Source organism: Carassius carassius, chromosome 19, assembly GCF_963082965.1.
Source record: "Carassius carassius chromosome 19, fCarCar2.1, whole genome shotgun sequence".
NCBI lineage: Eukaryota > Metazoa > Chordata > Actinopteri > Cypriniformes > Cyprinidae > Carassius > Carassius carassius.
In genome coordinates this window covers 13,660,790-13,675,362 of record NC_081773.1, presented here as the reverse complement: position 1 = coordinate 13,675,362, position 14,573 = coordinate 13,660,790, and the positions used below count along the sequence as shown (strand labels likewise).

At 36.1% G+C, this 14,573-nt stretch overlaps 1 protein-coding gene across 2 annotated transcripts; it reads left to right on the top strand.

Moving 5' to 3' along the window:
* Nucleotides 1–222: 222 nt before the first annotated feature.
* idh1 (isocitrate dehydrogenase (NADP(+)) 1) lies at nt 223–10,781 on the top strand. 2 transcript variants are annotated; one of them, XM_059499916.1, is made up of 9 exons: nt 223–343; nt 2,471–2,600; nt 6,513–6,804; nt 7,005–7,110; nt 7,551–7,728; nt 8,146–8,297; nt 9,377–9,517; nt 9,613–9,775; nt 10,002–10,781. In XM_059499916.1, the coding sequence occupies exons 1-9, from the start codon at nt 310–312 to the stop codon at nt 10,093–10,095; spliced, it is 1,290 nt and encodes a 429-aa protein (XP_059355899.1). In that variant the 5' UTR covers nt 223–309; the 3' UTR covers nt 10,096–10,781. The 2 variants fall into 2 exon arrangements, with proteins under 2 accessions (XP_059355899.1, XP_059355900.1); XM_059499917.1 differs by lacking the exon at nt 223–343 and adding an exon at nt 1,772–1,930.
* Nucleotides 10,782–14,573: the final 3,792 nt, after the last annotated feature.

Genomic DNA, 14,573 nt, shown 5'->3' with positions numbered 1-14,573 from the left:
GACATTAAACACATTTGTAAATATATATATTTTTATTTGCAAATCTCATTTTATTTATTTGTGAGTTTTATATTTTTTTGTGAAACTCTGTACATTTATTTGTGAATTTGATATATTTTTGTGAATCTTGTTACATTTATTTGTGGATCATAATCTATTTATTTGGAATAAAGCAACAATTCTAACCCCATAGCCAAACGACTGCTCAGTGCTCACTTTCACTCCCTTCCTACTCAGACAAACTCAGAGGATAAGCACACCGTTTCAACAGTACATGAAGGGCAGTGCTCTTGAAGTTGGATTAAGAATATGGACTGCTCAAGAAACAGAATGCGTTTTGGAGGTTGGGTGAACCTGTATATATCTGTCTTACATTCATCTTCTGTTTCATCTGCTTTTGTTAATGAAGATTCGCAGGAGGCAAACTAGAAATCACCCATATATGATGTGTGCAGGGGAAGGCTGGTACAAAACCAGATCATTAACAGTTTTGATTATGGAAATTGGCACTGGTGTCGCCCCTATTCTGTTATTTTGGTGGCGTCAAGACGCATTTTTATGACGCGGTAGTACCAATTCTCTGATAAATATACCTAGGTCTATTTTTTAAGAGTTTTAAATAGAACGAAGAACAAGTTTTAAGCGGTTGCGTTAAAAGCAAGGAAGAACGACTGGCTTTGAATTATGATAAAAAGTGAGTGGAATTGTAGAGAGGGGTCCAAAATGGGCGGGGCTTATATGGTTCTAAATAATATTTTAGTTCTAAATAATATTTTATGTTTCAGCTCTTAATTGTTTGTTTTCAGTTTGGTGTCTATTAAAGTCATCCGTGTCAATCATTATAATGAATTAACTTCGTGAATAGTGAATTCTTTATTCATGTGTAAAATATTGGTCATACTGCTGCCAAAAGTAACGCAGAAGTCACGTGGTAATTGTTACGTTTCACCGAGTTGATGAGAATGGATTAATGCGTATTAGGGAGAAATACAAAATGCAAAAACATAAATGCAGTTATAATATAAATAAATGTATGAAAACAAATACGACACGGGTCTACAGCTTGAAGGTTTTTTTATGCATAACTTTTAAGGATTTTAAGAAGATTGACAATTCCTTCTGGGAATGCTAGAAAATGAATGATGACATTTCTTTATTATTAACTGCAATTATTTATACAATTATTGGCCATAACCACAATATTATTATTTACCCAAAATTAATATCAGAATTCAGTGTGGGGAAATGTATTTGTGTGTGTGTGTGTGTGTGTGTGTGTGTGTGTGTGTGTGTGTGTGTGTGTGTGTGTAATATATTTATATTAATATAAAAAAAATAATTAAGATTAATTAATATTTAAAAAATATATAAAATTAATTTAAAATATACTGAATTTATAGAGTACCTACTGCCTACATTTATTGGATATCAGAATATTAAAATGAGTTTTGTGTTCTAAGCGATTGTTTAAATGGATTTATTCAAAGTCATTACTTCTAAATTATTTTCTTAACTTTTTTACAATTGAAATAAAAATGACCAAAAATTTAGAAAATTTTCTAATTATTGCCCATTTGATTTCAGTTGTAAAATGTGAAGAAAATGGATTTGTGATCCAACAGTTCAACGAATGGTCCTCATTTCTGAGCTGCATAGCGTCTCCTAGAGGAAGATGCGATGCAAACAGCTGTTCTCCACAAACATATGCCTCTCAATAGGGTGCATAATGAAGGAGGGACTAGTCGTTTGAGTGTAGTTCCGTGTTCTCTTGGATTGGTGGAGGATTATCTGATTGCAGAAGTACATGTATGAGCAGAGCTGGAAAGAGCCTATGCCATCCGCTCAGCTGATAGGAAACAGCGCCTTCCAAGACTCAAAGTCAACCATCTGATATCTCTACATTTACTCCAATACAATCTCAAAAGAAAAGGTAGGCGTCGAATATTAAGCTGCGATCGTTCAAAATAGTTGTTAAATCATCTTACAGTCGCTGTTGTTTGATTTGACGTTTCCTGTAAATTGCTACGGGTATGCTAATGGTCCTAATGGTTTTGTTTTGTAACCGGTGCCAGTTGCAACTGCAATAAAACTTTGAAACATTTGTTAATAGTGACACAATTGATGCAATACGGCAGGTGTCAGGTGCAGTTACTTTAGTTGCATGAGAATAGCTTATCTTGTCTCTCACAAAACCTGGCACATCAGTACAGAGATGATAACACTATAATGATTGTACTTGCAAAAACTAAGGTATTAGTATAGCCATTTATGAAAAACCACAGACTTCTTAGTCTGAGATTTGTGTTTATTAGTCTGCAGGCTCAAAACTGCTGTTTGTTAAAACGGGTTTAAGGCAAAAATGCTGATTCACTGGTTTTGTAATTTTTCTCAATAGAATCTATTCATTCTTCAGGGAGTAAGTACTGGCCCTACTATACATCATAACATCTAGCTGTCATTGGTCTTGCAGGGTCCAAAATGTCTCAGAAGATTAAAACTGGCTCTGTGGTGGAGATGCAAGGAGATGAGATGACCAGAGTCATATGGGAGCTCATAAAAGAGAAACTCATTTTCCCTTATCTGGAACTTGACCTGCACAGGTGAGATTAAATGTGTGTGAGATTAAGTGTGTGTGTCACTGTCACAGCAGGTGAGATTAAATCTGATTTCCCTTGTGAATACTCAGGTTTAAGTCTGTATGCTAATCTGATTTAATGTCACTTTGCTGCCAATTAGTCGTTTCATACCCACAGCGCTAATATTAATGCCATATTAATACTTTATGCACTATGAAATCATTTTGAAATAATTAGTAAACTCCTTTCAAAATATTTTATTTCTCTATATTATAAAATAATTAATATTTTATATATATATATATATATATATATATATATATATATATATATATATATATATATATATGTATATATATATATATATAATTTTTTATATATAATTAAAGTGTATCAAAATCTCAATAATTATATATATCATTTTTATATATAATTAAAGTGTATCGAAATCTCAATAATAAATAATTTAATGTTAATTTTATTTGTTACTAAATTTATTTGTTACTATTTATAACCAATATAAACTTGCTACAGACTTATTTTAGTGACATAACTGTACATTACTATCAATAATCATGCCACTGAGCAGGTTCCTGAAGTTTTACAAATATGACATTTCCTGTTGTACAAATGTTGTTATCCTCAAGGCCAAAGGGAAATGTTATCTTCCCATAATTTAGAACTTGTATTACCTAGCATCACTTTCTGTGCTTTTCTGTGTTATGAATTGTCAGCATCTCTTCTTTGAACTTTATAGGTTATGGTTTGATCTGAACGGCTCTTTAACTATAATGACCTGCTTTTTTTTGTAAAAAAAATCAATCAATCAATCAAGTATTCAGCATTGTGCATGAACTTGACCTAGAGGTTTGAAGAATAGTTGCAAGGTAAAAAGTCGGTTGGTTATTGGGCTGATAAGAGTATTATCAGTATGTTAGCAAACAAGGTGTCATCACTTAAGGGGGGGATCTCTTGACGCCAGTCCATTCAGTGACTTCCACTGAACTTTGGACTGGTCTTTGAGCTTGTATCGTAAGATTGTTTGTGTATGCTTGTCATTTGTGCTTTTTGTTGCATTGTTGAATGCCATCTTTGCATCACAGGTTTGCTTTGATGGATTAAACTAAGTCTGTGGTAACTCTTAAAAAAAAAATAAAAAAAATGCATGTTAAATTGTTTTGAAGTCCTCTAGCGCCACCAACAGTTTTTCAGAATCATTATCTTAACAGGGAGTGGAAAGAAAGTGGGTGAAAGGTCACAGCTTACTCAACACAATAGTGAGGACACTGAACAAGGAAAGTATGGGAAAGTTCTGTCTCCGCGGGCAGTACTGTGTTGTAGCTCAGGGACGCTCTCTCCAAAGTTTGTGTGAAGTCTCACACTCTTTCTAGCTAGTTGTTGAGTCTCTGTGAGGATGCCTTCATTAGTTCAGTCACGCATATGCAGAACAGATGAGGCCTTTCATTAGCTTTCAGTTGCTCAGAGCACGAGTGAATTTAAATTAGGGTGAAAAATTTTAGTTTGAAGATGTATGTCTATTCAGAAACGTTAATGCATGTTTTGGTAGCTAGAGTGTTATTCATTAATTACCACATAACTGGGCCCACACAGAATCTGTGCCTTAGAAGCAGCAGAAATTATACATATGGAGATACGTATCATTTTGATATGTAGATTTTCTTCGACCCACTATGTGTTTAAGTATCTTGATTCTAATTGTTTTTCAAAATACAGTGGTGGCTGAAAAAAATGGTTTTAAGTCAGTTGTTTTCTGGCAAACGCTGCCGGCAATTTCAACCGACTGCTCGAGGTCCGCCTAAAAAGGTGCTCAGTACAGTTGACGGGCCATGGCTGCACGTTGTCACAAAAGCTTATCATTTGCACGTGTTTTTAAGCCATGCCAATGTAAACATTCAAGAGATTTTAAAGCATTCAAGCACAAGACGAGATAACTCAAATGAGTAGTCACATGCACCTCGCCAGTTTAAACTTGCAAACACAAAAAGACGTGAAAGAGGCCAGTTCAGTACCTGCGCAGTGTGTTCTGTGCGCACATGCAGAGAGCCGTGTCTCGCAGCCCTTGAACATCCTATTGAGTTTTGCCTCTTCTTGCTCTTGAACTGACAAATATACAGATGATTCTCAATTATAATGTCATGGGAAATGAAGGCCACTGTCAAAGAAACCTGGGCTTCCATACCACCTCAGCAGTGCCACAAACGGATCACTTCCATGCCATGCTGAATTGAGGCACAAATGAAAGACAATGTTATCGTTGTTGTTTTTTGCCAGTTGTTTTTGGGGGGGGGCTAAATAACATTTTAGATGGGATGTCAACAACCACTTAAATACCTGCATTTACTATGTACAGATATGTTCATATGTATTATATTTATTGATAATATGAATCGCAGTGAAACTGTTATACAGGTGAACTTATTTATACCATAATCCAGTGTTTCCCACAGACTTCCACTCTATTTGTGGCGTCATGTATATGCAAATTAATTCTCTGCCAGCAGGAAACGCTGTTGGTGTGGTAGAGATTGAGGTTTCCTCGGTAACAGCTGTACACAAAGCAGCGCTCACAAACGTTACTTTATCAGACATTACACAAGATGAAATGAAAATGACAACCAATTTTCTGAAGACAGTCTGTTTCCTTCAGAAATACTGTGATATAAAAACACCTGTGTAAATTCTGCAATTACATCATTGTGTTGTGCTGTCAGCAATTTATTATAAAAACGTTTTCATAAGTGTAACATATTTACATACATAATTATTCAGGTGCATATATAATAACTTGCTTCATCGTTGTCTTGTCTGATGTACTCAACCAAGTGTTTTAATCATCCCCTTCCAACCATTAGAATTTCCACAAACGGGAATTATTTTAATGAGATTCGAATTATATTAGAATGGGCCGCTTTGTGATCTCAAAACCCACAAAACAATGCTGCAGTCCAAACGAGCCATTCGTTGTAGTTCTTGAAAAGGGATTTTTTTTAAATACGAAATATCTCCCTTTGGAGTGGACTTCCCCAAACATGCACACTTCACACTGACTAAAATTCAAAACGTGAAAAAGCATAACAAGGCCCCTTCAAGTCACCGTAAACAGTTAATCGGATGTGTATCATTGCATTGTCTCTCTTTAAAGCATTTTAATTTGGGATTTTCCTTAGCTCTCAGTTATAATCATCAAAATGAAAAGAAATAAACATTTGAAATATATCAGTCTGTGTGTAATAAATGAAAATAATATACGAGTTCCACTTTTTGAATGGAATTAGTGAAATAAATCAACTTTTTGATGATATTCTAATTATATGACCAACACCTGTATAAGCTACAAACAAATACAAATTAATGTATTTGTAGATGATATAACAGCAACAAAAACTAAGAAGTACTGATATAATAGCCATAGCGGAACTAACTTTACAAAATATATTCAAATTCAAACAGTTTTTAAATTAAAAAAAAAAAAAAATCTTTTATCACAGTAAGAAATTAATTGTTCTATTTCAGTTCACTAGAACAGTGTGACTTTCTGCTACATTACCATGGCACTAGTTTCCCATTGACCTCATTTAAAGTGTGCCATGGGACGCCATCTGTCTGACTGGTAGCATAGTGTAATGTAGTTCTGAGTCCAACATCACCAATTTGGCTCCCACTGTGAGCTAGGTTGTAGGTTTTTATTTTTTTATTTTGGGCTCAAAGCAGCTCATAGGTGTACTACATGTATAAAATATGAAATGCATTTTCCCTGTTTCCATTTGATTCAACATCATTTAAATTTTCTAGAATAATAGACCTTTGTAACTGTTTTTTGTCCACTGAAATGTAATTTGCATTAAGAACATAATAGAATGATTTACATTGTTTAGCAAAACTCATGAGATTTCTATTTTGCTCTCTGTGTGGTAGCTATGACCTGGGAATGGAGAACCGTGATGCCACTGATGACAAGGTGACTGTTGAGGCAGCCGAGGCTGTGAGGCACCACAACGTTGGCATCAAGTGTGCCACCATCACTCCTGACGAGAAGCGTGTGGAGGAGTTCAAGCTCAAGAAGATGTGGCGCTCTCCCAACGGAACAATCCGGAACATCTTGGGAGGAACTGTGTTCCGAGAGGCTATTATCTGCAAAAACATTCCCCGCTTGGTCCCTGGTTGGATCAAGCCTATAATTATCGGCAGACACGCACATGGAGACCAGGCAAGCAGCTCTTACTCATTAGAATATCTGTAATTAAACCTAACTGCGAATTTGTTCTGGGTTTTTTGTATTTTTTATCATACTTTCTGCTGTTTTATCAAAGTTCACATTATACCCAAGCAATCATTCTTTAATATCGGTGAAATCACATTTCAGGTAAAAGGTCTCCTGAGATAATCTGTCCTTTTCATTTTTAACAGTACAAAGCCACAGATTTCGTTGTTCCTGGTCCTGGAACCGTGGAAATGACATACACACCTAAAAATGGAGGAGAGCCACTCAAGTTTGTTGTCCATGACTTTGAAGGTAGTCTACATTGATTCCAAATTTCCATTGGAAGTAGTAAGATTTTGCATACTATTTTATGAAAACTGAATTCGGACATACTATTCTTTTCACATACTGTTTTGCACCTACTTTATAGTCAGGAAGTATGTGATTTTTAAATGCAGTCTTTCTGTATGTCAAAGATGTCTCTGTCTCTGAATGGTGATGTCATCACAGCGGACAGTCACCTGTAAGAGCATTGCTCTGTATGGTGATGTCATCATAGCGACATCGAGCATTGAGTATGTTTGTCTTGTCAGTGTTACAGTATGAGGCCACTTGGTCAGATTAACACTGATTTGGTATTTTCATTAGAAATTATTGGAACATATCCTAGTTGTTTCTAAATAGAACTGGCACAAGCTTATCTGCTTTTAGACCAGGTTTTCTTGACAGTATGTGTGATTATGTATGTTTAGGTACTGGTGGAGTGGCTCTGGGGATGTACAACACCGACAGCTCAATCCGGGACTTTGCTCACAGCTCTTTCCAGATGGGGTTGAACAAAGGCTGGCCGGTGTACCTCAGCACCAAGAACACCATCTTGAAGAAATACGATGGCCGTTTCAAAGACATTTTCCAGGATATCTATGACAAGTGAGTCCTCAGTGAAACGGTTGTTTGTCATTTGTCATTTAATAAATTCCCCCTGGTAATCAATCTAGTTACGCAGTGTTTTTTTTTTTTTGAACGAACGAAAATGAGTCCAAAAGCACCTCTTATTAATTTCATTTTACAGGCTTGCATGTAAACGGAAACGGCAAACACTGAAAAGTAAATTCAGGAAAAAAATAATGAAAGAGCATTCTGACACTGTGTGTGTGTGTGTGTGTTTGTGTGTGTGTTTGTGTGTGTGTGTTTGTGTGTGTGTGTGTGTGTGTGTGTGTGTGTGTGTGTGTGTGTGTGTGTGTGTGTGTGTGTGTGTGTGTGTGTGTGTGTGTGTGTGTGTGTGTGTGTGTGTGTGTGTGTGTGTGTGTGTGTGTGTGTGTGTGTGTGTGTGTGTGTGTGTTGAAGAGAGTACAAGGCTCAGTATGAGGCCAAAGGCATCTGGTATGAGCATCGGCTGATTGATGACATGGTGGCTCAGGCCATGAAGTCTGAAGGTGGGTTTATCTGGGCCTGCAAGAACTATGATGGAGATGTGCAGTCAGACTCTGTCGCTCAGGGTGAGTAAAACTGCTGTAAAATGACAATTGATATTCATCTTTTCTTTTGCCCCCCACGGCCCCACCAATGCCAAAACATTTTCTGAAAACAGTTACATGAATGAATAGTTTATCATTGATTGAACACACACGCAAAAGGAGGATAAGCTCAATGTATACTTCTGTTCAAAAGTAATAACATTTATTTAATTTAAGTATTTATTATTTATTTTTAAAATAAATTAATGCTTTTATCCAGTATATTGAAATAGAAATAGCTTTTTAATTGTAATAATATTTTGGAAGCCTTGGTGAGCATTAGAACTTATCTTAACTTTTTATTGTATGATATTGTATGATATTGTTTAATTGTTTTCATTTATAATAATCTGGTTTAAAGGATTAGTTAACTTCCAGAATAAACATTTCCTGATAATTTACTCACCCCTATGTCATCCAAGATGTTCATATCTTTCTTTCTTCAGTCGAAAAGAAATTAAGGAGAACATCCCGATAATAGTGGGAGACAACAGGTTGAAGGTTTAAATGGCAGTTTCAAAGGGGCTGTACGTGATCCCAGCCGAGGAATAAGGGTATTCTGTAGCGAAACAATCTTTTCAAAAACAAAAAAATGAATATACTTATACAATGTGAACGTGTAAAGAAAGTCAAATGCCATTTTCAAAAAAAAAAAAGGTAAAACAATATTGGAGTTTTTTCTTCACCTTACCTTTTTGAACCAGACTACAGATGAAAAATCAACCACACGTGACGATGCCAACGTGATTATGTAATGTGTAAAATCGCACTAGTGCAAGATAAGCATTGTGGTTAAAAAGTATGGCAATATTTTTTTTTTAAATTAGCTGATCGTTTCGCTAGATGAGCCCATTTTCCTTAAAAAACAAACCTTTGACTGAAGAAAGAAAGACATGAACATCTTAAATGACATGGGTGGGGGGGGGGTGAGTAAATTATCAGGAAATTCTAATTCTGGAAGTGAACTAATCCTCTAAGACCTGGCATTTGCACAATATTACTCGCTGTAAAAGCGTTCTGAAAGAATTATGAAATTTATAGAGTAAACATTCTGTTTCTAGGTTATGGGTCATTGGGAATGATGACCAGTGTGCTTGTGTGTCCTGACGGGCGTACAGTAGAAGCTGAGGCAGCCCATGGCACTGTTACACGGCACTATCGCATGCACCAGCAGGGCAAAGAGACGTCCACCAACCCTATTGGTGAAGAAAACACACTTCACTAACCACTCTTAATCAATAAAATACACAAATGAGCCACTGAAAACTGTTTTTCATGATCTTGTATATCCCATCAGCCTCTATCTTTGCGTGGACACGAGGGCTGCTGCACCGGGCGGAGCTGGATAAGAACGCAGAGCTGCGGGTGTTTGCTGAAGCACTGGAGGCCGTTTGTGTCGAGACCATTGAAGCTGGTTTCATGACAAAGGACCTGGCCATCTGCATCAAGGGCATGTCTAGGTACATCCATTTTCTTGCTCTAAAACTTTTGGGATTTATTTAGGGACTTTTTTTTTTCCTTAGTTGGAGTGGGTTAGATTTACAATAGACTGCATCAGTTTTAAATGCTTGATAAAAGTATAGCAACAAGACTTTATTAACATGTGTGAAGTTATTTTAGATATTAAAATTTTTCCGGGTTTTATTATTTATTTTATTTTTTTCTTCCTTTCTTTTTTTTTCACAGTGTCACGCGCACTGATTACCTCAACACTTTTGAGTTCTTGGACAAACTGGCTGAGAATCTGAAGATTAAGTTGTCAAGCCAACCCAAGCTATAAAGCTGCTGGGTGTTGACGGGGCATTCACACTCTCACACACATACACACACACACACACACACACACTGACAATCAACCCTCAACCCACCTCTTAGTCTCATTTCCTGTCTTACTGGGAGCAAAGACAGAGAAATGATTGACTTCACCACTAAAACCAGTAGGGGGAGCAGTGCACTTTCAACTGGATGATGAAAGTGCTCTTTTAAATGGCAGGAGCCACTGTAACCTTCATTATGCTTTTAAAAACAAATTAGAAACATTCATATAGTAAATTATATCACCGTTTATACATTTTATCATTGCAACAGTTATTTTCTTTAAGAGACATATTCCCTGTAGTGCATAAATGCATATTTGTGTGCTACTGCGATCTCTCAGGTGCTTGAACACCTGTTGCCTTATTGTCTGCGTGTGTAGTTGTCTAGTCTTCGAGCAGCCACTCTCGAAGCCATCCCAGGAACAGTGAGTTTAGGTTTTAACAATGTAAATACCTGTTTTTAACTGAAATACTGGTAGTTTATTCCAGGTAGACATTCCTGTTCGTTTTTCACTCAGTACAACTGTCTGTCACTGCATTACAAATGAATGTCCTTATATGGTTCTGTTTATGTCAGTCTGTGTGATTCTGTGATCAGGTCTTGTGTTATTATGACATCTATAATAAATTAGACTTTTTAAGAAGAAAATCTTACAGGTTTTGACATTGTCTGATCGTGTTACGTTGGCGAGGATGCTTTAAATTGATCAAGAGTGTTAATAAGATGTTAATAATGTTTAAAAGATCTACATTTCAAATCGGTGCCGTTCTTTTAAGATTTATATTTTTCGAAGAATCTTGAGGAAAAAAAATTATATATATATAATAGTTTCCACAAAATATTACAGTACAACTGTTTGCAGCATTGATAGTCAGCAATCACCAAATCAGCATCACAATTTCAGAAGTCAGAAAGATCATTATTGCCAAGTATGTTTATACATACAAGAAATGTATAGTGTCTCAAACTCCCAGTACACCGAGACGACAACAACACACAGATAATAAAAATAAGAGTGAATTAAATACACGTTTAAATATAAAAGAACCAAGAAAAAAAGTCATTTCCACACAAAAAAATTAAGCAGGTCAAATGTTTCTGACATTGATGATAATCAACAGTCACCCAAATCAGCATTATAATGATTTTTAAAGGATCATGAAAATTCTGCTTTGACATCACAGGAATAAATTCGATTTTTAAATATATTAAAACAGGTCACTGTTATTTAATAATAATAGTAATAATTCAAAATATTATTGGTTTTAATTAAATCATCATGTTGTCACTTAAGAAGGTTCACGCTTCATTCACTAGATGGCAGCACAATGACGTCAAGACGAACAGCCTTTTAAACGGAGCCTGAACGTTTTAATAGCGAATAATACAACAACGGAGAGTTTCTAATTAATTTCAATAGCATTATTTTATTATTTGTATTATTATTCAATATTACATTTTTTATATATTTGTTTGGATAAGTTTGTTTATAATGTTCTACTTGAAGGTACAGTAAAGCAAAATATGAAAAGCTTCGTGCACATAAACGTGACTTCCACCAAGCGACCGGAAAATTATTAGAGTATGTCTGAGCACCAAACAGTCTGAACTCAGACTGCTACCTACACTTAAGTGTTCTTGACTTTATTAGACAATGGTTTATCCGAGAGAGAGAGAGAGAGAGAGAGAGAGGGAGAGAGAGAGAGAGAGAGGGAGATCATGCCTCAGACTGTCACCATTGTGCCGTGATAATTGGATTCTCCTTGTGTGAATGGACTCTCATTCACGGGCTTTGTTAGTGTTAAGATTACTATTGTGCTGCAGGAAGTAAAGCCTTATGAATATGAAATAGAGGCCAGTGGTGATTTCGACGTTAATGACCTTAAACATGCACAAGCTGAGGTCACTAAAGGCCACTGCTATTCAAACCCCGCCCCCAAAATATCACATTGGGCAGTTCAACTACTCATCACCTGACAAGAAAAGTTCAGACTTTATGGATTCATTTAAGAAAAATCTGAGAAATGGATCCAACTGCCACAGTAATAATGCTGTCTATTGGTACGTGCAACCAACGATATGCAATTGACATGACCAATGAATTCTGAAATATTTAGACTATTTGTTTTTCATATAATATATTTTGGTCTGAAAAAAATGTTAGATGACAGATAATGATAAAAGCAAATGCAGGCTACTGAATCACAGATACTGTAGGCCTATATCTGATGGGACAGTGTTAAAACATTTTCTCATAAGTCACAAAAACTGTCAACATCAAAACTGCATTATTTGCACCAAGCACCTCAGCATGATCCTCAGAGCCTTAGAAAGGACATGTACATAGAAAATTAATAAACAGATGAATGATTGAGATATGGCTTGATGTTGTCTCTGCTCTCTCTGTCTGAGAGCGCACCTTACCCCTGTAGAGACAGTGGTTTCCATAGGGACGCATAGCCACTCTACTCTTCAAAAGCGGGCCGAGCAGAGGCAGAGGGGCCCTTTGTGTTGGAGAGGAAAGCATGGAACAACGCTGGGCAGATGAAAGCCCTGCTATCCTTATGTCCAATCATAATTTAGTCATCAGTGCAGGAGCACAGAATCCAAATAGACACTGAAAACACAAACATTGAAAAGGAGAGGCTCATGGGTTAAGATTTGAGCAAGAGAGAGAGATGGGAGGCTGATATGAAGATAAATTTCAAAGAAATAAAGGAATAGTTGTGCTGTGGCTCAGACTTGTTTTTTTTTCATGCTGATGATCAATTCTCTGTGCTGTAGTTTGTGCTGAAATGATGCCGCCCACTCATCCAATTTGAGAAAATTATGATGCATCAGCTACATTGTTCAAACTAAAAATAGCAACCTTGTTTATCAAGACATACTTCTTTGTCTACAGAGTAGGAGTAGGAGAAAAGTAGAGGTGGGTTTGGCTGATAGATTTGGTTACTTGTAAAATTCATTATTAATTAAAAGTATTATGTAAACATTATTAAATCATTACAAGTACAATCCATAACTGCTTATAACATACTGCAGCAGACTTATAGGGGTAGTGCAGCAACCAAAGCCTTAGAAGAGCAGCAAGATGTACATATAGCACTGTATTAGTTATGATAAAGCCCAAAAAACTGTTAATAAATTAGAAATGTACCACCATTCAAAAGTTTGTGTGTCAGTAAGAATTTCTATATCTGCTAATGTTTCATTTATTAGATCAAATATATATTTAAAATTGCAATATTGTAAAATATTATTACAATTAAAAAAGCTATTTTCTGTTTCAGAATTTAAATGTGTTTTTTTAACTATTGCTCCAGTCTTCAGTGTCACATAATCCGTCAGAAATCAATACTGATTTAATGCTAAATAAACTTTTTTTATCATACATTGTGGAAAGAGTTGTTCTGCTCAATGGGGTCTTTTTGAGGATTATTTGATGGACAGAAAGTTTAAGGAACAGCATTTGGTTGGAACGGTGATATTTTTCATCATTATGCCTTTACCATCACTTTCAGATCATAGAATTCTGAACAGCAGAGTAAGAGCTCAATTCCAATAACTTAATCAAAATAAAACAACAAAAATGGTGTAAAATCTATGATAAAATTACTGAAGACCAGCAACATCTGCCGTATGATATGAGAGGAAATGGCATATGAACCTGAATCATACAACAAATCACATTTAAAGATACATTTATTTTTTCATTTCATTTATCAACCAGTTGGATAATTTCATTTTTGCTGCCATTTGACAAGGATAGGAAGGTCAACATTTCCCTACTAAACATTTATTGAAGATAACTTCATAACAAGTGGAGTAACATTTCAAAGAGTTGCTGGCATTTGTCTAGGTTAAAAGGTTAACGTTTCAACACTGTTTGCTGTGTCCTTTTAATATATATATAATTTTCTCCTCCCTCTCTACATGTGACTTACAACAGCGCAGCCTGTCCAACTGCTGACTCTAACTGTCTCAGAACAGCATAAAAATAAGATTGAAAAAAGAAACCCTGAGTTTTCTGGGGCAAATAAGCATTCAGCATGGGTTCAGATGAGGGTCTATGTAGGTCACGCACAATATGGCGCCTGCAAGTTTACAGCTGGGGCTCGTACCACCATTATCCCACAACAATATCACAGAGAGGAACTTATTTGAGCCCATTAGCCCATGTCCCCTCCTCCTTCATTAACGAAGCCTTTCTTTAAACAAGCCAAGACAATAAGCTCTCAGAAAGGGTGGCGGGGGGGAGGACTGTAGGGGAGGTCGCCAGTTTAGCCTGGAGCCCACGATAATTACTGTGTTTCTGTCTGTTGCCTGAAAAAGACTTGAATAATGTTTCTTTTTCTGTTGGGACCCGAACAATAGATGCAGGTCTGGCTTCAAGAACGGCAAGCTTTTGGCTATTACAAAAAATCTCATCTTTGCCACTCA

Excerpts from the sequence above, each read along its gene's own strand:
- idh1 (XM_059499916.1), top strand. The coding sequence starts at position 310 with ATGGACTGCTCAAGAAACAGAATGCGTTTTGGAG. Across the intron at positions 6,805-7,004 it reads GACACGCACATGGAGACCAG|TACAAAGCCACAGATTTCGT; the intron begins GCAAGCAGCTCT and ends CATTTTTAACAG. Across the intron at positions 9,776-10,001 it reads TGCATCAAGGGCATGTCTAG|TGTCACGCGCACTGATTACC; the intron begins GTACATCCATTT and ends TTTTTTTCACAG.